This window comes from Saccopteryx bilineata, chromosome 4, assembly GCF_036850765.1.
Source record: "Saccopteryx bilineata isolate mSacBil1 chromosome 4, mSacBil1_pri_phased_curated, whole genome shotgun sequence".
NCBI lineage: Eukaryota > Metazoa > Chordata > Mammalia > Chiroptera > Emballonuridae > Saccopteryx > Saccopteryx bilineata.
In genome coordinates this window covers 296855839-296881696 of record NC_089493.1, presented here as the reverse complement: position 1 = coordinate 296881696, position 25858 = coordinate 296855839, and the positions used below count along the sequence as shown (strand labels likewise).

Here is a 25858-nt window from a genome sequence, read left to right as displayed (position 1 = left end):
AGGGAGATAGCAGTGAACACCGTCCCTGATGGAGGATTTCACTGTCTTGGACAGCTGCCCTTCTGTGTCACCTCCGCACAGAGAAAATGGCTCGTGGTGGTTCTGGATGACTTGGCTAGAGTGGTCACACCAAAACACCGCACACCGAGCTCCTGAAAAAACAGAAACCTAGTGCCTCCAGTCCCGGAGCCTGCAAGCCCCCGACCAAGGTGCCGGTGTGCGTGCAAGTGTCCACGCAGCCCCCAGGAATGAGGACGCCAGTCACACGGACTAGCACGCCCTCATCTAGAGCTCGATCTGTCAAGGCTCTTCTCCCAACTCAGGTGTCATTCGGAGGGACTGGGAGTTAGTTGTTCAACATCGGAGTTGGGCTGGAGGCACAAGCCAACCTCTGACAGCTGTGTGACAACCTCTGCTTCCTGGCAGGACCACATCAGCCGCAGGGCCTGGGGGATTGTGCATTCTCTGACCCTGCTGAGGGGAGACAGGCTGGTCTTGGGGACTGGAAGGATGGACCAGAGATGTGGTTTGTGACATGGTGAAGCCGGCCCCCAGGGGTTTGAATCCAGACCTCTCAGATAATGAGAGCAGCGGTCCCCTGGCTGAGCACCAGCCCCGTGGGCACTATACTCAGCATTTTGCCTTGTTAGCCACAGGCCTCCCAACATCACAACTGCCAAGTACACACACACACAATTCCACTTGACAGATCAGGAAATGGAGACCTGTGGTCACCCAAAGACGCAGACACACAGCACAGAGGCAGAGCCAACACGGAGACCCAGGGCGGACCTCAGGTCTTGCCGGCTACACCCTGAACCCCTTCCACCCCTCCGCTCACCCCCCCCCCACACACACACACACGCCCCGTCTCTAAAACTGAGCTCACGCAGAGCTGTGAAGACCAATTAAGGCAGCTTACCCCCTGGCGCCTGGCGTGTGCCGGCTCAGATATTGCTTCTCTCTCCCCCCACGCCCACCTTTGCCCGCAGAAGGTGTTCATGTGGGTGAAACCTTTCCAGTGGCCTCTTCAGACCACAGTGGCTGGGCCCTGCTGCTGGGTGGGGTGACTCTCTCTGAGCCGCTGTCTGAGCTGTGGGGCCCGTGCCTGCCCTGAGCTGGACTACGGTCGCTTACAAATGAGTTTCCCAGGGGTAGGGGGCTCCGCCTGAGCCCCCTGCGGGGGGCAGGCCAGCGCTGAAGAAGCATCCCTTCAACATGGAATGAAGGTACAACATGGAGGAGGGGTGAGACGGGACACAGACGGCAGAATGCAGGAAAGGGAGGGTAGAGAGAGGGTAGAGAGGCAGGACAGAGGACGGGAAGACGCAGGGAGTGAGTCGGATGGAAGGGTCCACGGATAGGTAGAGAGACAGAGTGAGAGAGACGGACAGATGAATGGACAAAAACCACACCTGTTTTGAGGGGAGAGGGAGGGATGGGATGGACAGAGACGGAGGGAGCGGTGAGTGCGACGGCGGAGAGCCGAGCGAGAGGGGCGAGGAAAGGCACCAGACAGGCGGGGCCGGCTGCGCGGAGAGGAACTTGCGGGAGACTCGCTGGGGCTCCGGGGCGACGGTGCAGCGGGGCCGGCCCGGCACGCAGCGCCTCTGCTCCCCCCACCAGCGGCACGACCCCTTCCACCGCAACGACCGGCCTCAGTTTTCCCTCCGTGACAGCCCGCGGGTCCCGCACGGGCGCCGGCGGAGACGCAAGGAGGAGGCGCGGGGCGGTACGACAACCAACCCCGCCCCGAGGAGGCGGTGGCCCCGCAGCGCCAGGTCGCTCGGCGGGAGACGCGCGCGCGCAGCGCCGGGAGCACGAGCACCACGGAGACCCGGCAGGTGAGCGCGGGGCCGGGACAGGTGAGCGCGGAGCCGGGGCCGGTGAGCCTGGGACGGGGCAGGTGAGCCTGGGACGGGGCAGGTGAGCGCGGGGCCGGGGCAGGTGAGCGCGGGGCCGGGACAGGTGAGCGCGGGGCCGGGGCAGGTGAGCCTGGGACGGGGCAGGTGAGCCTGGGACGGGGCAGGTGAGCGCGGGGCCGGGGCAGGTGAGCGCGGGGACGGGGCAGGTGAGCCTGGGACGGGGCAGGTGAGCGCGGGGACGGGACAGGTGAGCCTGGGACGGGGCAGGTGAGCGCGGGGCCGGGGCAGGTGAGCGCGGGGCCGGGACAGGTGAGCATGGGACGGGGCAGGTGAGCGCGGGGCCGGGACAGGTGAGCGTGGGGCCGGGACAGGTTAGCGCGGGGCCGGGACAGGTGAGCGCGGAGCCGGGGCAGGTGAGCGCGGGGCCGGGACAGGTGAGCCTGGGACGGGGAAGGTGAGCGCGGGGCCGGGACAGGTGAGCATGGGACGGGGCAGGTGAGCGCGGGGCCGGGACAGGTGAGCGCGGAGCCGGGGCAGGTGAGCCTGGGACGGGGCAGGTGAGCCCGGGGCCGGGACAGGTGAGCCTGGGACGGGGCAGGTGAGCGCGGGGCCGGGGCAGGTGAGCACAGGGCCGGGACAGGTGAGCATGGGATGGGACAGGTGAGCGCGGGGCCGGGACAGGTGAGCGCGGAGCCGGGGCAGGTGAGCACGGGGCCGGGACAGGTGAGCATGGGATGGGACAGGTGAGCGCGGGGCCGGGGCAGGTGAGCGCGGGGCCGGGACAGGTGAGCATGGGACGGGGCAGGTGAGCCTGGGACGGGGCAGGTGAGCCTGGGGACGGGGCAGGTGAGCGCGGGGACGGGGCAGGTGAGCGCGGAGCCGGGGCAGGTGAGAGCGGGGACAAGGCCGGTGAGCGCGGGGCCGGGGCAGGTGAGTGCCGGGACGGGGCAGGTGAGCGCGGGGACAAGGCCGGTGAGCGCGGGGCCGGGACAGGTGAGCGCGGAGCCGGGGCAGGTGAGCGCGGGGCCGGGACAGGTGAGCGCGGGGCCGGGGCAGGTGAGCGCGGGGCCGGGACAGGTGAGCGCGGAGCCGGGGCAGGTGAGCGCGGAGCCGGGGCAGGTGAGCGCGGGGCCGGGGCAAGTGAGAGCGGGGACAAGGCCGGTGAGCGCGGGACCGGGGCAGGTGAGCGCGGGGCCGGGGCCGGTGAGCCTGGGACGGGGCAGGTGAGCGCGGGGCCGAGGCTGGTGAGCGCGGGGCTGGAGCAGGTGAGCGCGGGGTGCGGGGTGCGGGGCGCGGGGCTGGGTCAGGGTCAGGCAGGGGTGGAGGGACTCGCTCGGGCTGCAGGCACCGGAGCAGCCTCGCTGTGGGAGCGCCCCGCTCCTGCCCCGGGAGGTCGACACGCCCGGATCGACCCCCTCTCTCCAAACCCTGCTTTGGAGTCAAAGTTTGCGGAGGTGCCTGAGCCTCAGTGCCCATCTCTGGATGCTGCGAACAGTAACCTCCCCCCAGACCGCCAGGAGAACTAAATGCGGCCGCAGCACTCGCTCCCAGAGGCGGCCCTGAGCGGCCTCTTCCCCTCCGCGGCTGTACTGAAGGCCGGTTCTCCGCGCAGGGGTCACCACCCCACAGGGCCTTCGGAGGCTCTGTTCCGTGGTTCACCCAGGGCATGACCGTCAGTCCTCCACAATCACCCTGCGAGGTTCATGGAGAGGCCAGGTTATCTGGGTACCCTTACAGCTGTGGACACTGAGGTACCCATTAGGATTTAAGGATCTTGGCACCCAAGGCAGAGAGTCCTAGCCTTTGTTGCTAAAATCATCCCCATCAGACAGAAAGACGGCGCTGGTCCGGCCCACAGACCTTCCCAGGAACAGGGTCCCCTGGGTCTGGCTGGGGCTGCATCCACTCTCCTCCCTCTGGGGACACCAGACTCATCCCTGGTGATGACGCCAGGTGGGTGTCTGTCCCTGTCAAACCCATGAGTTTCAGGGCTTGCCCAGGGCACGGTTTTATCCTTCTTTCAGAGCTTTGGAGAAGAGGCCAGTGACAGAGAAAACGAAAAGACCCAGTCCCTACAGCTGTCAGGGTCCCTGCTCCACAGCCACCAACCACCAGCAACTGTCACACAGTCACACCTGTTCTTTCTTACACCCACTGCATGCCACCTGGGGCAGAGACGTACCTGCCGGCCTGGCACACAGTGGTCCCACGGTACATGGTTCCTGAGGTTATTTTTTTTTATTTTTTATTTTTCCAAAGCTGGAAACGGGGAGAGACAGTCAGACAGACTCCCGCATGCGTCCGACCGTGCCCACCAGGGGCTGACACTCTGCCCACCAGTGGGCGATGCTCTGCCCCTCCGGGGCGTTGCTCTGTTGCGACCAGAGACACTCCAGCGCCTGGGGCAGAGGCCGAGGAGCCATCCCCAGCGCCCGGGTCATCTTTGCTCCAATGGAGCCTCAGCTGCGGGAGGGGAAGAGAGAGACAGAGAGGAAGGAGAGGGGGAGGGGTGGAGAAGCAGATGGGCGCTTCTCCTATGTGCCCTGGCCGGGAATCGAACCCGGGTCCCCCGCACGGCAGGCCGACGCTCTACCACTGAGCCAACCGGCCAGGGCATGGTTCCTGCAGTTATTGATGATGATGATGGTGTCTGACCACCTGACCTCTCCTCAGGTGCAGCGGGAGGTGGGACAATGGTGGTGACCGTGACAGACAGCCTAGCTTACTTTAAGTCCGGAGTGCGGAGAACACTCCTCAGTGCTGCCCCCCCCCCCCAGGTCCACAGATCTAACCCTGAAGGCTGTGGAGGGCTTGGGCAGACCTTGTAAGTGCCAGCCACCTGCTCTGCAGGGGGACCTGGGAGGACCAGAGACAACAGTCGTCAGGAAGGGGGTGGATGCAGCATCCGGAAGCATGTGCCAGTTTCCAGGGCCCAGGGCCCTTCTGGATCCCATGTGAATCCCTCCCCCTGCCCCCTCCTCCAGGAAGCCCTCTGTATCTCTCCAGGCAGAAAGCAGTCACCCCCTGCCCCAGGATCTGGTATGGTTCCCCCTGATGCGATTGGATCTGTCTTCCTCTGGTACCGCGTGGAACTGGTACAGACATCACAAATACTCTGTGTACATCGCCGCCATGCCGTGTGACTGTGGGCCTCAGTGTCCCCAGCGGGAGAACCCAAGGCCTGACTGCCTTGTCCCTGGTTCTCTCTGAGTGAGGCAACAGCCACCAGGGACAGGTTCTCTGCGAACCCCCGGGGTCTCTAACTCCCACCAGGAGAGTTCCGTTAGCCCCTAGGAGTCTTGAGAACCCGTGGGACTTGAGGGACAACCCTAGAGCATGCGTTCTTCTCTTTGTCCCTACAGGGAGACAGGCCCTGGGTCCTCATGGCTCAGTAGGAGATGAAGCCCAGCCCGGCAGGCTCCTCCCCCGAGGCCAGCAGAGCTGCAGGAGAGCCCGAGAAGAGCTGTCCCGTCTGCCAGACCTGGGGAGGGGCCTCCGGCCTGAAGTCTGAGTCAGGGCCCGGGCCTGGGGCCATGTCTGCACCTAAGCCAGGGCCTGGTGCCGCTCTGGGGCCTGGTGTGGCTCCTGGACCTGGGCTGGGACCAGGTGCTGCTTCGGGACCTGGGCCAAAGCCTGGTGCTGCTTCGGGACCTGGGCCAAAGCCTGGTACTGCTTCAGGGACTGGACCAGGACCTGGTGCTGCTTTGGGGCCTGGTGCTGCTTCAGGGACTGGACCGGGATCTGGTGCTGCTCTGGGGCCCAGTGCTGCTTCTGGACCTGGGCCAAAGCCTGGTGCTGCTTCGGGAACTGGACCGGGACCTGGTGCTGCTTCAGGGACTGGACCGGGACCTGGTGCTGCTTCGGGGACTGGACCGGGACCTGGTGCTGCTCTGGGGCCCAGTGCTGCTTCTGGACTTGGGCCGAAGCCTGGTGCTGCTTCAGGGACTGGACCGGGACCTGGTGCTGCTTCGGGGACTGGACCAGGACCTGGTGCTGCTTCAGGGACTGGACCGGGACCTGGTGCTGCTTCGGGAACTGGACCGGGATCTGGTGCTGCTCTGGGGCCCAGTGCTGCTTCTGGACCTGGGCCAAAGCCTGGTGCTGCTTCGGGAACTGGACCGGGACCTGGTGCTGCTTCAGGGACTGGACCGGGACCTGGTGCTGCTTCGGGGACTGGACCGGGACCTGGTGCTGCTCTGGGGCCCAGTGCTGCTTCTGGACTTGGGCCGAAGCCTGGTGCTGCTTCAGGGACTGGACCGGGACCTGGTGCTGCTTCGGGGACTGGACCAGGACCTGGTGCTGCTTCAGGGACTGGACCGGGACCTGGTGCTGCTTCGGGAACTGGACCGGGATCTGGTGCTGCTCTGGGGCCCAGTGCTGCTTCTGGACTTGGGCCGAAGCCTGGTGCTGCTTCAGGGACTGGACCGGGACCTGGTGCTGCTTTGGGGACTGGACCGGGACCTGGTGCTGCTTCGGGGACTGGACCGGGACCTGGTGCTGCTCTGGGGCCCAGTGCTGCTTCTGGACCTGGGCCGAAGGCTGGTGCTGCTTCGGGGACTGGACCGGTACCTGGTGCTGCTTCAGGGACTGGACCGGGACCTGGTGCTGCTTCGGGGACTGGACCGGGACCTGGTGCTGCTTCGGGGCCAGGGCCGGGGCCAGAAGCTGCTTCGTTACCTGGACCAAGGGTAGAGCCTGGGCTCAGACGTGGGTCTGGGACTGGTTCCAAACCCAGCGAGCCGGTGACAACAGCACCACCAGCACCGCAGCAGAAGACTGAAGCCACACCCGTGCGGGGCCCGAGGCAGAAGGTTCTGGTCACTGGAGGTGGCGGCTACCTGGGCTTCAGCCTGGGCTCCAGCCTGGCAAAGAGGGGCTCTTCCGTCGTCCTGCTTGACCTCCGCAGACCCCAGTGGGAGCTGTGCCCAGGCACTGAGTTCATCCAGGTGCAGTGAGGCAGTCTGGGGGCCCAGGGGGGGGCCCGGGCTGGGAACAGGGTCTGCTGTGAAACCGCTGAAGCAGAGCACAGGCTGCTTAAGCCCCAACCCCAGCCCCCGTCTGTCCCAGGGGGGCCGCATGGCCACAGGCTCCCTGTCTCTGAGCCTCGTGTCCTCGTCCATAGAGAGGGGGACACCGCCGTCTTTGCCTTAGGGGTCTCCTGGGGGCTTGATGAGACGGCAGGCGGGGAACACTGAGCATGGCCCCTGCCATGTAGCTTGATAAATGGGGCCGATGCCTGACCTGTGGTGGCGCAGTGGATAAAGCATCGACCTGGAAATGCTGAGGTCGCCGGTTCGAAACCCTGGGCTTTCCTGGTCAAGGCACATATGGGAGTTGATGCTTCCAGCTCCTCCCCTCTGTCTCTCTCTCCTGTCTCTCTCTTCCTCTCTCCCCTCTCTAAAATGAATAAATAAAATAAATTAATAAAAAAATAAAATAAAATAAAATAAATGGGGCCAATGATGGCGGTGACATCCTGTGGGATGGTAAACGTCCAGCCCCACAGCCTTCCTGGCCCCACGGATGCTCGACCCAGGCGGAGGTCAGGGGACCGTTCTGGGACCGGGCAAGGGGCACAGCTGGCGTCCACCTTGGCTTCCAGCCCCCTCCTCTGTCTCTTCCTCCTGTTTCAGGCCGACGTCCGAGATGAGGAAGCCCTGCTCCGGGCCTTCGAAGGGGTGGACTGTGTCTTCCACGTGGCCTCCCACGGCATGTCAGGTGCCGAGAAGGTGAGCCCCTCACCTGCAGTCGCTGGAGCCCCACAGGCTGGGGTCAGACCCTGGCTCTGCCCACCCTGTCGCTCCACTGGGCCCGTGCGTCCACGGATGCTCTCCACCCACCCCGGGGAGGGTGTGGGCTGCACGCGGCCTGCCTTTCGCATCCGCGGGATCAAATACCCATTCTGCCGCTTCCTAGCTGTGTGACCCGGGGCCAGTCACCACAACTGCTCTGAGTCCCTTCAACCGGAGAGCGAGGATGTGACTAGCAGTTCCATCCGCTGCATCTATCAAAACATGCTCATACACTCCCACTCGGAAATGATGCTTACTGGTGTATCCGCGCCCTGAGGTTTTGGTTAAAAAACAAAAGGGATTTAACCGAAGTGCCCATCATTGGGGGACTATTGATATCAATTATGATATATCCACACCATGACACTTGAGACAATGAGGTAACACAGGACATGTGCTGATGCTGAACAGCTAACCAGGTGCAGGCACAGTGCTGGCAAATTCTCTTGTTTGTTCAAACAAACAAACAAAAAAGCTAGGGCCAATTTTATATACTCACATTTGTATGTGCCGAGATTACCTAGTATAGATTAACTCTAGACATACATGAATCTGGAGACAGTGGTTACCTCTGGGGAGGGCAAGGAGAGACAGAATCAGGGGTGTGGGGGTGTCCCTTTCCTTTTCACGGTAAACCCTTCTTACTGTTTGAGTGGTGTTGTTTTTTTCATTGAGAGGTGACAGGCTGGGAGGCAAAGACAGACTCCCACATGCACCCTGACCAGGATCCACCCGGCAAGCCCCCTACTGGGGCACGCTCTGCCCATCTGGGGCCACTGCTCCGTTGCTTGGCAACCGAGCTAGTTTAGCACCTGAGGCAAGGCCATGGAGCCATCCTCAGCACCCGGGGCCAACTTGCTCGAATCATTTGAGCCATGGCTGTGGGAAAGAAAGAGAGAGAGAGAGAGTGAGAGAGAGAGAGAAAAGGGGGAGGGGGGAGGAGGAGTAGAGAAGCAGTTCCCCTTTGTGCCCTGGCCGGGAATCGAACCCAGGCCTTCCACATGCCGGGCAACGCTGTACTACTGAGCCAACCAGCCAGGGCCTGCTTGAATGATTTTTAACCTTGTGAGTGAATTGCCTGTTAAGGAAAGACTAGCGCAACAGGATGAATCCGTCTGAAAGTCAAGGTGGAGCCCGACGCCTAGGGTGGTTGTAAGGACGAACGGCCTGACATGCAGGCAGCTCTCACTGAAGACCAGCTGGGTGTACACTTCCCACCCAGCCCCTCGCTGGGCGTGGCCATCGCTAGGTCCATCACACAGATAAGGAAACAGACTTCCAGAGCCAGGAAACACCCCCACACACTGGGAGCCCCTTTCCCGTGCCGAGCACTGCTCCATGCCCTCCCACGGGCTAACTTCCTCCTGCCGACCATACGAGGGGGGTCTGCGCTCCCCTTTACAGACGAGGGCACTGAAGGCCAGACGAGGGTGGAGTGGGGGGGGGGACAGAGCCTCCTGGATCGTCCAGGGAGGCGGCAGCAGAGCTGGGCCCTGCAGCCGGGGGCTCCTGCTCTGCCCTTGGGCCTCTTGGGTGCCCTGCCTCTGAGCTGGACACTCTGCCGTCCCTGGCCTCACGGCCTCAGCAACCAGGCCGGGAGCAGCTCTGTGACTTGTCCACCCCATCTTATCTTGTAGCTTCAAAAAGAGCAGATTGAATCTATAAATGTTGGTGGCACCAAACTGGTGATCGACGGTAGGCACTTAGCTCTGCGTGTGGCCGGCTGCGTGCTTTCTGCTTCTCCCCCCACACCCCTTGCCATGCCCACTCTGCAGCCCCTCCCACCGCACCTCCGCCGGCCCGGGAAAGCCCCTCCCACCCCACCTCCGCCTGCCTGGGCTCTGCAGCCCCACCCCACCCCCACCCCCACCCCCACCCCCCACTCCCGCCACGCCCACTCTGCAGCCCCTCCCACCCCACCTCCGCCTGTCCCCAGTGCAGGGTCTGTGGGTGGCTCATCCTTTCCTGTGTCACAGACCTGCCCAGGCCTCGGCGTGGGGTGGGTCCTCGTGGCTCGCGTGTTGGGGACGCGGGGAGCTGAGTTGGCACCCAGGGCTGAGGGGTCGGGAAAGTCACTGCAGTGCCAACGCAGCTCCCCGTCGGAGGCTCTCTGGGCATGCCTGTGGCTCTCTCACTTTTCTCTCTGACGCTAGAGTGTGTTTTCTTCTGTGTCCCCTTCTTTTTTTTTTTTTTTTTTTTTTTTTTGTATTTTTCTGAAGCTGGAAACAGGGAGAGACAGTCAGACAGACTCCCGCATGCGCCCGACCGGGATCCACCTGGCACGCCCACCAGAGCCACTCTAGCGCCTGGGGCAGAGGCCCAGGAGCCATCCCCAGCGCCCGGGCCATCTTTGCTCCAATGGAGCCTTGGCTGCGGGAGGGGAAGAGAGAGACAGAGAGGAAGGAGGGGGGGAGGGGGGGAGAAGCAGATGGGTGCTTCTCCTGTGTGCCCTGGCCGGGAATCGAACCCAGGTCCCCTGCACGCCAGGCTGACGCTCTACCGCTGAGCCAACCGGCCAGGGCCCTGTGTCCCCTTCTGAGTGAGACTTTCTTCTAACCCGTCCCTGGCAAGGGAGCTCAAGGGCCCACAGCCACACTGAGAAGAGGAAGAAGCTGTCCTGGCATCCAGGGGCCCACAGGGGAGGGACGAGACCCACGTCCCAAGTCGAGGGAAGGATGTCCCTTCCCCTCCTGAGCAGCTATCCATTCTGGGAAGGCCTCAGGGACCAGCACCTCCTCAGCCAATGGCCTGCACACGTTGGCCGCGCGTGCGTGTGTGTGTGTGTGTGTGTGTGTGTGTGTGTGTGTGTGACTCTGTGCGCCTATCGCCACAGTGTGTGTCCGCCAGCGGGTTCCAAGGCTCGTCTACACAAGCACCGTCAACGTGGCTTTCGGCGGGAAGCCCATCGACCAGGGCGATGAGGACTCGGTGCCGTATTTCCCACTGGAAAAGGTACGGGGCTTCCGGGAGAGGTGGGCAGGGCCGCTGGCGAGTCAGGGGCCTCGCAGCCCACAGGGAAGGGCGGGGCAGAGCCCATCGATCCACAACTCAGGATGAGATCCAAGAAGAAGGGGTTCCCCAGCCTGGGGAGGGGGCACAGCCCTCTTCCGCTCTAGCTGGCCCTGCCAACAGGAATTTTGAAATGAGGCAGACCTGACCTTGAACCAGCCAAGCCGCTCTCTACTTGTCTCTGACCCTGAGCAAGTCGCTTTTATTCAGACAGCCTCTCCCTCTTCTCCGGGGCGTGGCAGCAACCCCGTGAGGTTTGTGGAGAGCAGGGACTGGAGGGTGAACACAAAACCACCGTGTGAACCCTCGAGGGCTGCGTGTAAAGGTCCCTGCGACAGGATCCAGCATGAGTGCCCCCCAGCGGGTACCCGGGGCCGGGGCTGGGGCTGGCAGGAGCCTCCCTGAGTCAAGGAGACTTTGGTTGTGTCATGGCTCTGAACGCGGTCGGGCCCTCTCCCCCGGGCGTCTCTTGTGGCTTCTGCTGGGAGGGAGAAGAGGGGCCCCTTTTCCCACCGTGAGTCCCCAGAATCCAACCCTGCTGCGGTCTGAAGCCATGGGGTCGGCAGGCTGGGCTTGGCAGGCCTTGCGGGCAGTACCGCTGACCCCCCCTCTGGCGGCTCTCTCCTCCCCGTCCTCTGGCAGCACATGGACCACTACTCCCGAACCAAGGCCATCGCCGACCAGCTGACCCTCATGGCCAATGGGACGCCCCTCCCAGGTGAGTATTGTGGGGACCTTGCTCATGGCAAATGCGTGTGTCCCCTGTGTCCCCCCCCCCCGTTGTCTCCCCCGAAAGATACTGTGTGGTTCTCACTTTGAGCTGGCACATTCCTGGGGTCAGCCTTCCTTCTGAAGGACACTGCCCCCCGGGACCTCGGTCATTCATTCGTCATCAGCAGATCTGAGCACCCCCACCTGGGGGACAGCCTGGAAGAGACGTCAGGCCCCATCTCTGCCCTCACGTTGCTCGTGGTCTGGTGGGGAAGAGGCCGGGTCAGAGCTGACCCCGTGCAAGGACCCTCTTTATATAAAAGTGCACACGGTATGAATATGGAGTGAGGTGTGGCATTCAGGTGCAGGGATGGGCCCACAGCAGAACCGTCCACAACGCCCAGAAACACTGGCCTTGTGCCTCACGGAGTCGCCTTCCCTGGCTCTGGAGAGGCAGTGACAGAACACAGACAGGGGGCGGTGCAGCAGAGCCCACGCACCCACAGACGCCGTAGACGGAACCGAGTTCAAATCCAACCTCCACCACCTCCTAGCTCCCCGTTCTTGGCAATGCATTTATCCTCTCCCTGCCTGTATTCTCATCTCGAAGGAAGTGTGGATGGGCCTGACCAGGCGGTAGCACAGTGGATAGAGCGTGGGCCTGGGATGCTGAGGACCTGGGTTCAAAACCCCAAGGTCGCCTGAACATGGGCTCATCAGCTTGAGCCCAAGGTTGCTGGCTTGAGCAAGGGGTCACAGTCAAGGCACATATAAGAAAGCAATCAATGAACAACTGAGGTGCCACAACTCTGAGTTGATGCTTCTCATCTCTCTCCCTTCCTGTCTGTCTGTTCCTGTCTGTCTGTTACTCTCTCACACACGCACACAAAAAAGTAGTGGAATCTACCTCAAAGAGCTTGTATGAGGATAAAATAATGACGGGCACTGTTAAAAAATAGAATATGAGGCCCTGGCTGGTTGGTTGAGTGGATAGAGCATCTACTTGGCATATGGAAGTCCCAGGTTCAATTCCTTATCAGGGCACATGGGAGAAGTGACCATCTGCTTCTCCACACTTCCCCTCTTGCTTCTCTCTTTCTTCCCCTCCTGAAGGCATGGCTCAGAGAGTCTCCCCCTCAGGTGCTAAAAATAGCTGGGTTGCAAGCATGGCCCCAGATGAGCAGAGCATCAGCCTCAGATGGAGGTTGCTGGGTGGATCCCAGGCAGGCTGTATACGGTAGTCTATCTCCCCTCCTCTCACTTAAAAAAAAAATAGAATATGGAAAGTATGTGTTTATCAAATGCTTACTACATGCCAGGTCCTCCCTATGTGAAATGCTAATTTTATAGGCAAAAAGTCTTAATCACTTTTCACAGCCTCCCTAATCAGGTAAGAACCTTCGGTCTCTCTTGCTTTCCAAACTCAGGAACCAAACAGATTTATATAAATGCCTTAGTATCCAAGTTATCGTTATTTGCTCTCCAAAATTCATAAACTAAAAAACAAAAATCAGAACACTTGGTTACCCTTACTACCTAAAAACTCAGGGCCAGCTGGATTTGGAAAGTGAGGGATTGCTTGCAATTAGAAACCCCTGAAATGTGCAGGGAGGGAAACTGAGGCTGAGAGGTTCACGGGCTTCCTGCAAGGTCCTACAGCCATGACATGGCCGAGATGGGATTTGAACCCGTCCTCCACCCCAGGGGTCTGACATCAGAGCCTGGGGACTCACCATTGTGCTATATATACGGTCGCTACAGCTAAGTGGGTCTCTGGGAGTGAGCCCTCTCCCCTACAATCCTGCCCGCCTCGCCTGGGGCTGTCAGGAACTTCCAGCCATGCTTCCCCAGAGCTTTGACCCCAGAGAGTTGAATTCTCTTTTCCACCTGGGGTTTCCCCTGCCGGACCAGCAGCCTGCAGGCCAGACACCTAATCCTCTGGCCAAGAATTATTTATACGAGCATCCCCAGCTTTCCATGGTATCGGGAGAGTCATGGATACCCTGGGCCCGGCCCCTCTGTGACGTGACTGACTGCCCAGCACCCCGCCGGCCAATGTCACTGCAACCCAACCTCCTGGCTCCGTGCCCAGGTGACCCAGGGTTTAAAATTAGCTGCCGTGCTGTTTACAAGAAAGCTCACCTGATACCTGCCTTCCAGGAGCTTAGCCCCTGTCACCCTGGGTGATTTCGGCCTTTACTACCGTGCTCATCCCTGGGGACTCTAACCGGGCATGGGGGACCCGGGTCCCCGAGGCAGAGTCCTGACATGGGCAGACCCCACCTTCTCAATGCGAACCTGGCTGTGTCCTCCTGCCTCTGGGGTCCATTATTATCCTGGGGCCGCCAGAAGAAATGACCACACACTGAGTCGCTTAGAACAGCTGAAATTTCTGCTCTCAGCGTCCTCACAGACCACAGCCAGGGATCTGAAATAAGGGTGTTAGTCCCTCCAATGGCTCGAGGGGAGAATCATCCCCTCCCCCCACCTTTTTAAATTGAGTTTAGGGAGACAGAGCTTTTATTTATTTATTTATTTATATTTATTGATTTTTAGAGGGGGGAGAGAGAGAGAAAAAGAGAGAGAGGGAGAGAGAGAGGAGCACAAAGCATCAACTCCCATATGTACCTTGACTGGGCAAGCCCAAGGTTTCAAACCAGCAACCTCAGCATTTCCAGGTCAACGCTTTATCCCATTGTGCCACCAGAGGTCAGGCAGAGCTTTCATTTCTTGTTTCACTTAGTTGTGCATTGACTGGTTGCTTTCCGTGTGTGCCCTGATTGGGGATCGAACCCGCAACCTTGTTGTTTCAGGATGAGGCTTTAACCAACTGAGCTAAGTGGCCAGGGCCACGGGACGTGGACATATCTTTTGGGGGGCTACCACTAATCCACTATACTGGGCCTCATTTGTTAAGGGAGGGTGTGGACAGGGAAGCAGTCAGGGTGTTTGGCTCTGACCTAGAGACACAGGTCCTGGTTAATTTATGGAGGGAGGGGGGTTTCCATTGGAAGCATGTGGGATAGCTTCTGGAAAATATACTTCTAGAAAAATGACCACCAGGGCTTACAAGGGACAGGGTTGGGGCAGCCCAAGGACCTGTGGGGTGGCAGGCACTGGTGGTCGGTCCCCTGGGTGAACCTACTTTTAGGAGTTTCGGTCCTGGAGTCAGTGACGCTGGAGTCACGGTCCTAGGTGAGGACGTCTCATGGGCCCAACTTGGGTCCTGTGGCTACCACCTCAGAGGACAGTGGCACATGTAGACTGACGGTCCTCCCAGACCTCACGCAGAGGGGGAGGGGGCCCCTAAAAGAAGGTGGGCTTCTGGTCCCAAAAGATGGTCTTACACTGGGCTTTCTAAACTCGGGGTACAGCCACCTGAGGCTCCCCACATGGTTCAGGAGGCTCACATCTCATTTAAGGAGTTGAGACAGACAGTCAAATAATTTACAAACAAGTCACTTAAAACATTTTAAATCTGAAACACAAATGGAGTGTGGGAGAAAACTGAAAATTTTATAGGCTTTCTTAAGATGTGACAGAGCCTGACCAAGTGGTGGCGCAGTGGATAGAGCATCGGCCTGGGACGCAGTGGACCCAGGTTCTAAACCCCGAGGTTGCCGGCTTGAGTGCGGGTCTCAGGCTTGAGCATGGGATCATCAACGTGATCCCCAAGGTCACTGGCTTGAAGCCCAAGGTCACTGGCTTGAGCAAAGGGTCACTGGCTCTGCTGGAGCCCCGCCCCCCCCTGTCAAGGCACATATGAGAAACGATCTAAGGAGCTACAATGAAGAATTGATACTTCTCATCTCTCTCCTCCCCTTTCTTCCTCTCCTTCCCTATCTGTCTCTCTCTTTCTGTCTCTGTCACCAAAAAAAGACATTGAAAGACATATTTGTGGCAGCCCTTCCGACGATACCCCCCAGACTTTTCCAGGAGAAACATGTTCACCACCCTGGCCCCCAGAGAACTTGGGAATCTCTGTCTCGGTCTGGGGACCCCTGCTGGCACAGACAGAGACAGTTAGGGGGACAGGCTCTTGTGCCGGTGGCTCTAGTCTTATCCTTTTTTTTTCCCATGGCTTGTCTAGCAAGTATAGCTGCTACCACCACCAACAAAGCACCCATTTTCCAGGTGAGGAGACCGAGGCTGAGGAAGCTGGAAGACAGGGCCACTTTGTTATTGTCGTGTCACCACGTGGCAGGGGCGTGAACGGAAAGAGCCTGGGCCTCGGTCCTCCGTCTCGGCCCCACCGGGCTGAGCCGGGTGCCCTCGGACGGATCCCACCCCTCCCCTGGGCCTGGGTTTGGAGGGTTGCCTTGAGGAAGAAAAGCTGCAGTTTCCCAGAGCACCAGGCCCGTGAAGGGGCCTCCCTGAGGGCCGTCGTAGCCCTTATCTAACCGATGGCCAGGGAGAGGACAGCACTTCCGCTGCTGGCCCGAGGGAGCGCAAGTCGGTGCGCATTTGTAAACGGGCACAGCAGGGAACGGAAGAGACCGCGTCTGTCACATGTCTGCATCCAGGCCTTACCCACTTGCTGGCTCTAGCTTGTGAGAATCAGGAACGCAGGAGCTATTCCCGGTCATCCCTGGATTCTCTGCAGCGTCCATGCCGAGGCCCAGTGCAGGGGGCGGGGGGAGAGGCGGAGACCTCTCAGTAGTGTTTGTTGAATGACTAACTAATTGACTGAGAGCATAATTAATTACATAAGGAAACCTCAAGAGCCCAGGTCTTCCCTGCGAACCTGTCCGGGTCAGAACCAGGAGATGTGGACAGCCATCTGGACGCGCTCCCTGCTGGTCCACCCCTCCCCCTAACTGCCCTTCCCTGTGTCCTAGGAGGCGGCACTCTGCGGACGTGTGTCCTCCGGCCCCCAGGGATCTACGGCCCAGAAGAGCAGAGGCACCTGCCTCGCGTGGCGGTATGTCCTTCCAGCCCTGGGTCTGAGGCGCCCGGGAGGCGCTGGCTCTTGTTCTCACGGATGGGAGTCCTCCCGCTGGTGCTCACGGCATCAGTCTCGGGGGCAGGGTTCCTGGCCTGGGCCCTCCGTTCTGGAAGGTGCCCAGGCCCCACCAGGCCCACCAGGAACAGCTCTCAGTGTATGCCCGTCGTGTCTGGGCGTGGGTGGGCAGAGACGGAGCTATGGCTCCAAAGAGAGAAGGAGCCTGTTGTCCCCACTCAGACGGCGGCTCCCTGGAGCCGGATGGTCATCTCATGCCAGCAGCACAAGGGTCTTCATGCAAAAAAAAAACAAAAAAAAAAACCTCTCTCCGGAGAAAGTTGGGTACAAGTGGGCTCTGGTAGGCCCTGTCCTCAGACTTCTCACAGCCTGGTCAGGGAGACCGAGGCCACGGTCCCACGGTGGTAAGGGCTGTATAGAGGGAAGAAGAACAAGAAGATGGGGAGCAGAGCAGAGAGAGAAAGTCCAGGAGGACTTCCTGGAGGAAGTGATGCCTGAGCAGTTTGGAAAGAGAAGAAAGAACCAACCAAGGAAATGGGGTGGTAGAGAGAAGGTGGTCCAGACAGAGGGGTCAGCTTGAGCCCCAACCTGGACCTGAGAAAGATTGGAGTTCTAGGTTTGGGGACTGATGAGTGAACAGAACACTCATCAGTGTTCCTACCCTTGGGGAGTTTATATTCTCACACGAGGAGATAGAGAATGAACGTGATAAACGAAGCTGCCAGGTATTCTGGAGAAGAAGGAAAGCTGTTAAAGCTTGAGGGAGCTGGGAGGGCTGGCAGTTGGGAGCGTGTCATCGAAGAGAGACAGACGTCTGAGCATCCGTTTGAGGAAGTGAGAGAAGTGGGGGGATCTGGAGGAAGGGCCCCCCAGGCAGAGGGAACAGCAAGTCCAAAGCCCTGAGGTGGGCACCTGCCAGCTCGTTCCCCGGGAGGTGGCTGGCACAGAGCCTGGCAGGCGAGGGTTTGTGCTGAGAGAAGCTGCGTCCTGAGCAGAGAGAAGAAAGCCAGATGGCCTCCCCGGGGGCTGTGGCCAGAGCCTGGAGTCCTGTCCGCTGAGAAGGAAGGGAGGGAGGGAGAAGGTGGACAGTTAAGACCAGGCGCTAGCTCCGGGCCGGTCCAATGTGCACCGTCTGCTGGACACCCCGGGGGAGCTGCCGGGAAGGCGCTGCCCTGGTCTGCGCGGTTGCCGCAGAGGGCTCTGGCCTGGCGCTGGAAGTGTAGGACCCGTCCGTCAGCGCAGAGAGGACACCGAAAGCCCCCCAAGGCTTGGGCCCGTGTTGACTGCCCCTCTCGCTCCCCCAGAGCCACATCAAGAAGCGGCTGTTCATGTTCCGATTCGGGGACCGCAGGACGCGGATGAACTGGGTGCACGTGCACAACCTGGTGCAGGCGCACGTGCTGGCGGCGGAGGCCCTCACCGCGGCCAAGGGCTACGTGGCGGTGAGTCTCCTGCAGCGCTTCCCCCCCACCCCGGCCCCCCCACGGGCTGCGGGCAGGTGCCCCTCCCTCCTCCCTCGCGGATTCCTGGCTCACCCCCCAACCCAAGATGCCTGGTGGGACTGTCAGCCCTGGGTAGCTTGCGGGAAAGTGTAGGGGCGTAGCGGAGGGGTCTTGATAGAGTGTCATGAGCTCCTGGAGGTGACCCTGGGGTGTGGGCGGTGCCCATCTCAGAATAATGGTCCCCAAGGCTAAGCCTTTCATCTTTGTGACAGCCCGAGTGACCCCGTGAGGAATCCCCTCCGTTTCTCAGATGGAGAAACCGCGGTAGAGAGAGGTTAAGTGACTCTAGTCAGCTCCAGAATGGGCAGGGAAATGGCCCAGGGCTGTGCCCAGCGCTGGAGCCGGGGAGCCAGGACTCCTCAGTGGCTGCTGGGGAGAACTGGGGAGGAGGGCGAGTGGGCAGGTGCTGGGCAGCCCTCTGAAAGGTCGAGTCAGGCGGTGGCGGGCCGGTGCCTGACTGTCCCCTTTCCTGGTGTCCCCTCAGAGCGGGCAGGCATACTACATCAACGACGGGGAGAGTGTCAACCTCTTCGAGTGGATGGCCCCGCTGGTAGGTGCCTGGGTGCCCCGCGCACGCCCACCTGGAGTGAGAATTCGGGGGTCCCCCGTCACCTTCTCCCCCTGCCATCCTTCCCTAGGTCTAAACAATGCGACTCCACATTCAGAACCAGTTCTGGAAACAGTGTCCTCCTGGGTGACGTGGGACCTGCCTGGGGCTGGGCTGGGCTGTGGCCGTCCCTTTGTGTGTGTGTGTGGGGGGGGGGCGGGGACCTTGTCCTCCAGATTTGCGTTGACTGCTCACCCGCTCTGTGCACATTTGCTTGAGGCTGTCCGAAAGGTCAGCAGACGCAGGCCCTGTGGCGTGCAGGGAGGTGTCCTGTGTGGCGGTTCTGCCCCAGAATGCCGGCCGCCTCTCCCGGCAGCCCACAGACCCCTCCTCAGGCCGGGCCTCTCTGGAAGGGGCGACAGAAACCAGGCACTGGACAGCACGTCCCTGGGGCATTCAGGCCCTGGCAGGGCACCTGCTGACAGACGGATGGAGATAGAATTCACATGCCACACAGTTCACTTATTTAAAGTGCACAGTTCTGTAGTGTTTGGTACGGAGTCGTGCAGCCATCTCCGTGATACGTTTTAGAACATTTCATCAGCCCCTCAAAAAGGAGCCCGCCCGACCCTGGCCGGTTGGCTCAGTGGTAGAGTGTCGGCCTGGCGTGCGGGGGACCCAGGTTCGATTCCCGGCCAGGGCACACAGGAGAAGCGCCCATCTGCTTCTACACCCCCACCCCCTCCTTCCTCTCTGTCTCTCTCTTCCCCTCCCGCAGCCAAGGCTCCATTGGAGCAAAGATGGCCTGGGCGCTGGGGATGGCTCCTTGGCCTCTGCCTCAGGCGCTAGAGTGGCTCTGGTCGCGGCAGAGCAACACCCCGGAGGGGCAGAGCATCGCCCCCTGGTGGGCAGAGCATCACCCCTGGTGGGCGTGCTGGGTGGATCCCGGTCGGGCGCATGCAGGAGACTGTCTGACTGTCTCTCCCCGTTTCCAGCTTCAGAAAAATACACACACACAAAAAAAAGGAGCCCGCCCCCAAAACAGTATCCTTTAGTAGTTGGTCACTTCCCCTACCTCAACTCGCCCCGAGCCCAAGGCCACCACTGATCTGCTTTCTGTCTCTATAGAATTATGTGCCTGTTCTGGACATTTCAGATAAATGGAATTGGACAGTATGGAACTTTCTGTGACTGGCTTTTATTTAGTGCAGCCTCTTCTTTCCACGTCTATCTGTGTTGTAACATGGATCATATCAGTATCCATTATGTTTTCCAGCCAGAAAATACCCCACGCTGTGCATCTTACACATTGTATCTATTCATCGGTTGACAGCAGTTTTTTTGGAAGGGGGGGTTTCCATTTTGGAGGCTGTCGTGAATCATGCTGCTATGAACACGCATGTATACATTTTTGTGTGGACACTTGTATTCATTTTTCCTCTCTCTCCATTGAAGCTGTCGGGGTGGAATTGCTGGGTCCTGTGGTCTCTCCGTATTTAACCTTCCGAGGATCGGCTAGACCAGGGGTCCCCAAACTACAGCCCGCGGGCCACATGCGGCCCCCTTAGGCCATTTATCCAGCCCCCGCCGCACTTCTGGAAGGGTACCTCTTTCATTGGTGGTCAGTGAGAGGAGCATAGTTCCCATTGAAATATTGGTCAGTTTGTTGATTTAAATTTACTTGTTCTTTATTTTAAATATTGTATTTGTTCCCGTTTTGTTTTTTTACTTTAAAATAAGATATGTGCAGTGTGCATAGGAATTTGTTCATAGTTTTTTTTATAGTCCGGCCCTCCAACGGCCTGAGGGACAGTGAACTGGCCCCCTGTGTAAAAAGTTTGGGGACCCCTGGGCTAGACCTTTCCTGAACTGGGTGTACCATGTTATGTTCCCCCCAGTGGAGGCAGAGGACCCCCGTTTCTCCACATCCTTGTCTGTCCTTGGCATGCGGATGGTTTGATACAAGCCAAGACCTTGACCCGGGCTGTGCCCGCCCGTTTTCCTCCGCCACCCTCTGCACCTGGGCTGTTTCATCCCCTTTAAGAGCAATTTCATAAAAGTCGAGATTCTACGCAAGGGCCTGGGACTGTCTTTGGTTGCAGGCAGGTGGAAATAAAAACAGAACGACGTGAACGAGCCCGTGTTCACCTCCCCCCTCCTCGTGTGTTCAACTTCCACTTGAGTTTTCCAGGTCAAGGTGTGGATTTAGTTTCAAGGCTGGCACAGGCTCGGGGCTGGCTGCCGCGTGGGTGGGCGAAGGGCCAGAAGGCGCCTCCACGGGCCCCGGGGTAAAGGGAACGTGTGGCCTTTCTGCGCGCGCCCCTGAAGGGCCGTTTCCACCTGGGGCCGTGTCTCCTTGCAGTTTGAGAAGCTGGGGTACAGCCAGCCCTGGATCCAGGTGCCGACGCCCTGGGTTTACCTGACAGGTAAGGAGAAGAGTAATGTGTGCTACAAGCCCTCCAGGTAAGGTGCCAGGGGAACAGGCATGGCCACATTTCAAAACCAGGGCCGGGACAAGGTGGAGGGGAGGGAGTCACAGAAGGCCCCAAAGTCTCAGGAGGCCATCTTGCTCGGGGTCCAGGTGCTCCCAGCCTGATTGGGCACTGGCCTGGCCCTCTCCCTGGTCCTGGTCGTGTTGAAACCCGATGCCCCTTGGCAAAGTGGGTCGTGTTAGGCCCATTGTAAAGGTGAGGTAACTGAGGCTCTGACAGGTTAGCAACCTGCCTCCACAGCGCCCGAGAGAGATGGAGCAGAATTCACACCTGGCCAGCTGTCTCTACAGCCCAGCACGCAGCCCATTGCTGGAAGGTCTGGCCAGCTAGGAGGAGAGGGAGCTCTGGGGACGTCCTGTCCTCCCCAAGGTCACCCTGAAGTTAAAGCTGCTTCTGAACATGCTTCCCCCCTAGATTCTCCTCATCACCTTGAAGGTGGTTTTTGACACACACACACACACACACACACACCCCAGTCCCCCTCTGCCGGCCTCCCTCCGGCTGGAATGCAGAGCAGGTGTCAGGCATGAAGTGCTCAGCCCGGGGGGAGAACAGGTGGCCACCAAATCACAAACAGCTGTGCTCCTGGAGAAACCTCGACAGGACCTGTTGTATGTCAAGTGCCCCAGGGTGCCTGTCTTAAAGCAGGGGTGTGCACCAGAGCACACACGGAAGGGGCGGGGGGCTTCTCTAGCACAGCGTGGCCACAGTGAGGGACGCTCTGTGACCACCGTGGAGGACAGGCTGGCCTCGGGCCCCGGCAGGTTTAGAGGGCCGTAGAGAGATTCCCAGTCCCTGGGGAGCTCACGGTAACCCCCAGTTTCTTAACCTGGCAGCATCATCAACATCAGAACCACCTGGGAGCTTTTAAAATATAAAACTGCCTCAGCCACGCCCCAGAACAAGGACATTAGCATCCGCGGGAAGGGAGGGGACAGAGGAAGCATCAGCATTTTTTTTTTTCTAAAGTGATCCAGAGTGCGGGCCTCCCTCGTGGAGAACCACGACCCTGGGGTTCTTCCTCTCCTGCTGCAGAGGGTGTGTGGGAACAGACGTGTGCTAGGCAGACATTGCTCTGAGGTGCCTGTGAATCGCAGTCCTTAAAATGTGAACACAACGTCCTCAGCTCAACAAGGCCCCCCGGCGTGTGCCGAGCACTGCTGATTGAACGGAACCCAGGGACAAAAAATGTTTAAGACTCCCCCAAGCAGAGCAAAGAATGCTTCCTAGACTGACATGTCCCCAAGGGCCCCCCTGCCCCGGAGTGTGCACAGAGCCAGGCACCGCGGTCATGGGCCCGTCTCTCCCCACACAGCCACGGTGATTGAGCACCTGCACCTGGCGCTGAGGCCCGTCTGCAGCGTCCCGCCACTGCTGACCCGGAGCGAGGTAAGCGGGGCCGCTGCGGGCGCCGCCCCTGCGAACCCTCCGGGGGGCGGGGCCCTCACTTGCCTTTCTGCCCCTCCCCCAGACCCCACGGCCACCACCCCTCAGCCCTTTGACACCATCGGGGATGCTTGTCTGTGGTCTCAGAACCTTCCACGCGGGCCCAGATCTGGTGCTGTCTCCTTCCTAACCATCCAGCCACTGGGCTCTTGCTTAGGCCGTGCCCTCTCCATCCGAAACCGGCCGGCTGCAGGCCCCGCCCTGGCACTGCCATCCCATCCAGCCCATCTTCCCAGCCATGCTGAACGCTCCAGAAAAACAGGTTCCATGACATGTATTGATTTGGAATGACAACACTTCCCACCAAGTCTGCCAACTCCCACCGCACGCACGCACGCATGCACGCACGCACAGCCTTGTGGTTCAAGATTCACCATCTAACCGAGTAATAAGTGAACACTAAGTCCCAGCTCTGCAGAGAAGACTCATTTCAAGTGGTGATGTAGTTTCTATTTGCAAAATACAGTTTAAAAGAGAGGATGTTTTATTGCAGATGGTACACTTTATAGGTGTTTAGCATTACTGGCAAAACCCTTCCAGTCTACCCTCTCATTCGATTTCCTCTGATACCCTGGTAAGTGAGGAAGGGCAAAAATAATTATGATTACCATCTCATTCCCTTTTTTCTTTTTAATTTTAATTATTTGAGAGAGAAAGAGAGAGAAAGGGGAGGAGCAGGAAACATCAACTCATGGTTGCTTCCTGTATGTGCCTTGACCAGGTAAGCCGGGGTTTCGAACCGGTGACCTCAGCGTTCCAAGTTGACGCTTTATCCACTGCGCCACCGCAGGTCAGGTTGATCTCATTTTCTAAGAAACTGAGGACTGACCTGTGGTGGTGCAGTGGATAACCTGTTGACCTGGAACATTGAGGTCGCTAGCTTGAAATCCTGGGCTTCCCTGGTCAAGGCACATACAGGAAACAACTTCTACAAGTTGATGCTTCCCACTTCTTGCCCCTCTTTTTCTCTCTGTTGAAAAAATCAATAATAATAATAATAATAATAATAATACAGGTAGTGACTTGTCCAAGGTCACACCATCGTGGAATTGACTTCACACTCCATGCTGGGTGCTCTCTTAACTCGGGAAACGGAGACTGGGCCACAGAAATGAGCCGTTCCTTACTGTTTCTCCTCTGACTCATCACACTAGCAGCAGAAAGAGAATCGTGACCCTCGTGACCCTCTCCTGAGTGGCCACGCGATGTCAGGTTGTGTGTCTCTGTGCTCATCTAATTGAATCAGCGCTTAAACTCTCGAGGTCTGCGATGCATGACATGTATGATCATCGCCACTTACTCGCCGGGAAGGAAAAGAGACCACTGAGAAATCACTTCTGCCTGTGATCTCTCAAGTAGCAGAGCTGAGACAGACCTGAAAGAGTCCAAGCTCAACCGCTCGCTTGTGAAATGAGTCAGGGGTCACACTCATGTAACGTAGCTGCCTAGATGCTGCTGAACTGGGGCAGGGACCTGGCTCCCCTCCCTCTCCTTTTTTCCCTTGTGGGCAGCTCAGGGGCAAAGGATCCCCCCTTACACACACAACCATGGGGGGGTGGGGGGGGCGATTCTGGGCAATTTGGCTCTGGCGCCCTCTGCTGGTCAGTCTAGGACCCACCAACCCGGCCCTCTAGTTGGACTTGATGGCCTTTCATTCATTGAACATGTGCTATTGGACTGTCCAGCCAGTGGCACTGTGGCCAGCAGTGGAGAGGCAAGACAGCCCCTTACTCCAAGGAGCTCACGGTCCAAAGGAGAAGAGAGCACAGTAACCAGGGTAACCAGGCAATTTAACGGCGATGAGGGCTCTATGCGGGGAAGTCTGGAAGAACTTTGGGGCACCTAAGGCAGGTCCGAGGAAATTAGGCAGGCTTCGCAGAGGAAGTGACATCTAAGCCTGAGATCGGAGAACCCTGTGTCCCAGAACCCTGTTTATCTGGTTCACTGCTGTACGCCCCCCACCAAAGCCCTGAACTTACTAGCTGAGGCATAAAGGGATGAGAACTCATTTCTCTCCCTCCTTCCTCCTACAAGCATCCAAGACCCGGGGCTTGACCCGGTGGCTGTTTCAGGCGTGGGAGAATCAAGCTTCTGCAGGGTCCACATGGGTGCTCGGGCACCCTCCCAAGTCCCACCATATAGCACAGCGAAGTCTGAACTGAAATCTGGCTGCCCGTGTGACCCTGGGCAAGTCGCTTGATCTCCCCAGTCTTAAATTTTAAAATATGTTCAGAGGAGGCGGGGGTACCGGGCGCAAGCCCTGGGCCCCGACTGACTCCTGAAGGACCCCGCAAAACCCCAACTTGACACGTTTTTTCTAATGTAAGGGACCCAATATTTTCTTCTGTGCCCGGGGCCTCAACCGACCTTAATCCGCCTCTGGGTCGGACCACAGTACCACCTCAGACGAGTCAATGAGATTTTAGCTCAGGTCTAGGACAGAGGATGTGCATTCTGAAACGGATCGCTGCTGCCTGCCTGCCCTTAGTGGGCTCCCGGCCATCTGGCAGCAGAGAAACACCGCTCAGACCCTGGAGAATCGTCACCTGTGCATTTCTGAATTCCTCTTCTGGGGACGCTGAGTGAGAGCTGAAGCCTGCGCCCTGGGCTACCTCCCAGGGCCAGACTTAGTCTGGGACTGAGGACCAAGTAGCCAAGAACGTTTCCTGAAGGCATTTTTCCGGATGGCTACTAACACCAGGCCACGAAGGATCAAGGGCGTCCTGCGTCACAACACTGGGCTAGGCCAGGGCAGGGGAGTGCAGAGGTGGGGGGTGGGGGGGCTTTGCTTTTGGGGATACTGAGTTTAGCAGCAGCGTGGGGAGATGCAGAGAAGGCACCCTGAAGGCGGCGCCCTTGAGGACAATGGAAAGGAGAGAAGGAGGTCCTCCCAAACAACGGCTTTGCGCGGGAGCCAGACCAAGCATCCATCCACCCAAGTCCTTTTCAATTGCCCCCCACCCCCAGGGCGGTGGCTGCTGCCCCGCCCTCAGCTGCCCCGCCTCTCGCCGCAGGTGCACAGCGTGGTGGTGACGCACACCTTCCGGATCGCCAAGGCCCGCGCCCAGCTTGGCTACGCGCCGGACAAGTTCAACTTTGCAGACGTGGTGGAGCAATACGTGCAGTCCACGAGCGCCGGGCAACCCCGCGGCTCCACGGCGCGGACGCTCCTCCGGCTGCTGCTCGGGCTGCTGCTGCTGCTCGGCCTGCTCGCCCTGGTTCTGCACTTCCTAGGCCTGCAGCCGCCCGTCCTCGTCTGACCGTGGGCTCCGTCCGAGGCGGTTCCGGGCCTGGGCTCCCCTTCCCGCTCCGGCCTCGGGCCAGCCCCCTGTCCGGTGCCTGGGCCCTGTCGCGCCCCCTCCCTGGGTGCAGGCACTCCCCTGCGCGCCCTCTGGGTCTGGTCCATCTTCTCCCTCTGGCCTTGCCTGGTTACCGATAAGGTCCTGGAGCCTTAGGCCTTCTCCCCACCCCTGTCCAGTCCTGGGTGGCCCCCAGATTCTCCCCTGCTCTGAGTCCTCCTTTCTTTGAGCCCAC

General features: G+C 59.5%; 1 protein-coding gene and 1 non-coding gene across 2 annotated transcripts; one reads left to right on the top strand and one right to left on the bottom strand.

Moving 5' to 3' along the window:
- The first annotated feature begins 1799 nt into the window (after window positions 1-1799).
- On the top strand, window positions 1800-25858 carry SDR42E2 (short chain dehydrogenase/reductase family 42E, member 2). The gene is made up of 15 exons (XM_066278537.1): window positions 1800-1844; window positions 5228-5471; window positions 5808-5885; window positions 6114-6221; window positions 6282-6811; window positions 7499-7594; window positions 9295-9352; window positions 10491-10609; window positions 11309-11384; window positions 16216-16298; window positions 17642-17779; window positions 18324-18389; window positions 20749-20812; window positions 22194-22267; window positions 25339-25858. Exons 2-15 carry the CDS (start codon window positions 5264-5266, stop codon window positions 25582-25584), a joined length of 1944 nt encoding a protein of 647 aa, XP_066134634.1. The 5' UTR covers window positions 1800-1844; window positions 5228-5263; the 3' UTR covers window positions 25585-25858.
- TRNAG-GCC (transfer RNA glycine (anticodon GCC)) lies at window positions 4405-4480 on the bottom strand. The gene has a single exon. It is a non-coding gene; the product is annotated as a tRNA-Gly (tRNA).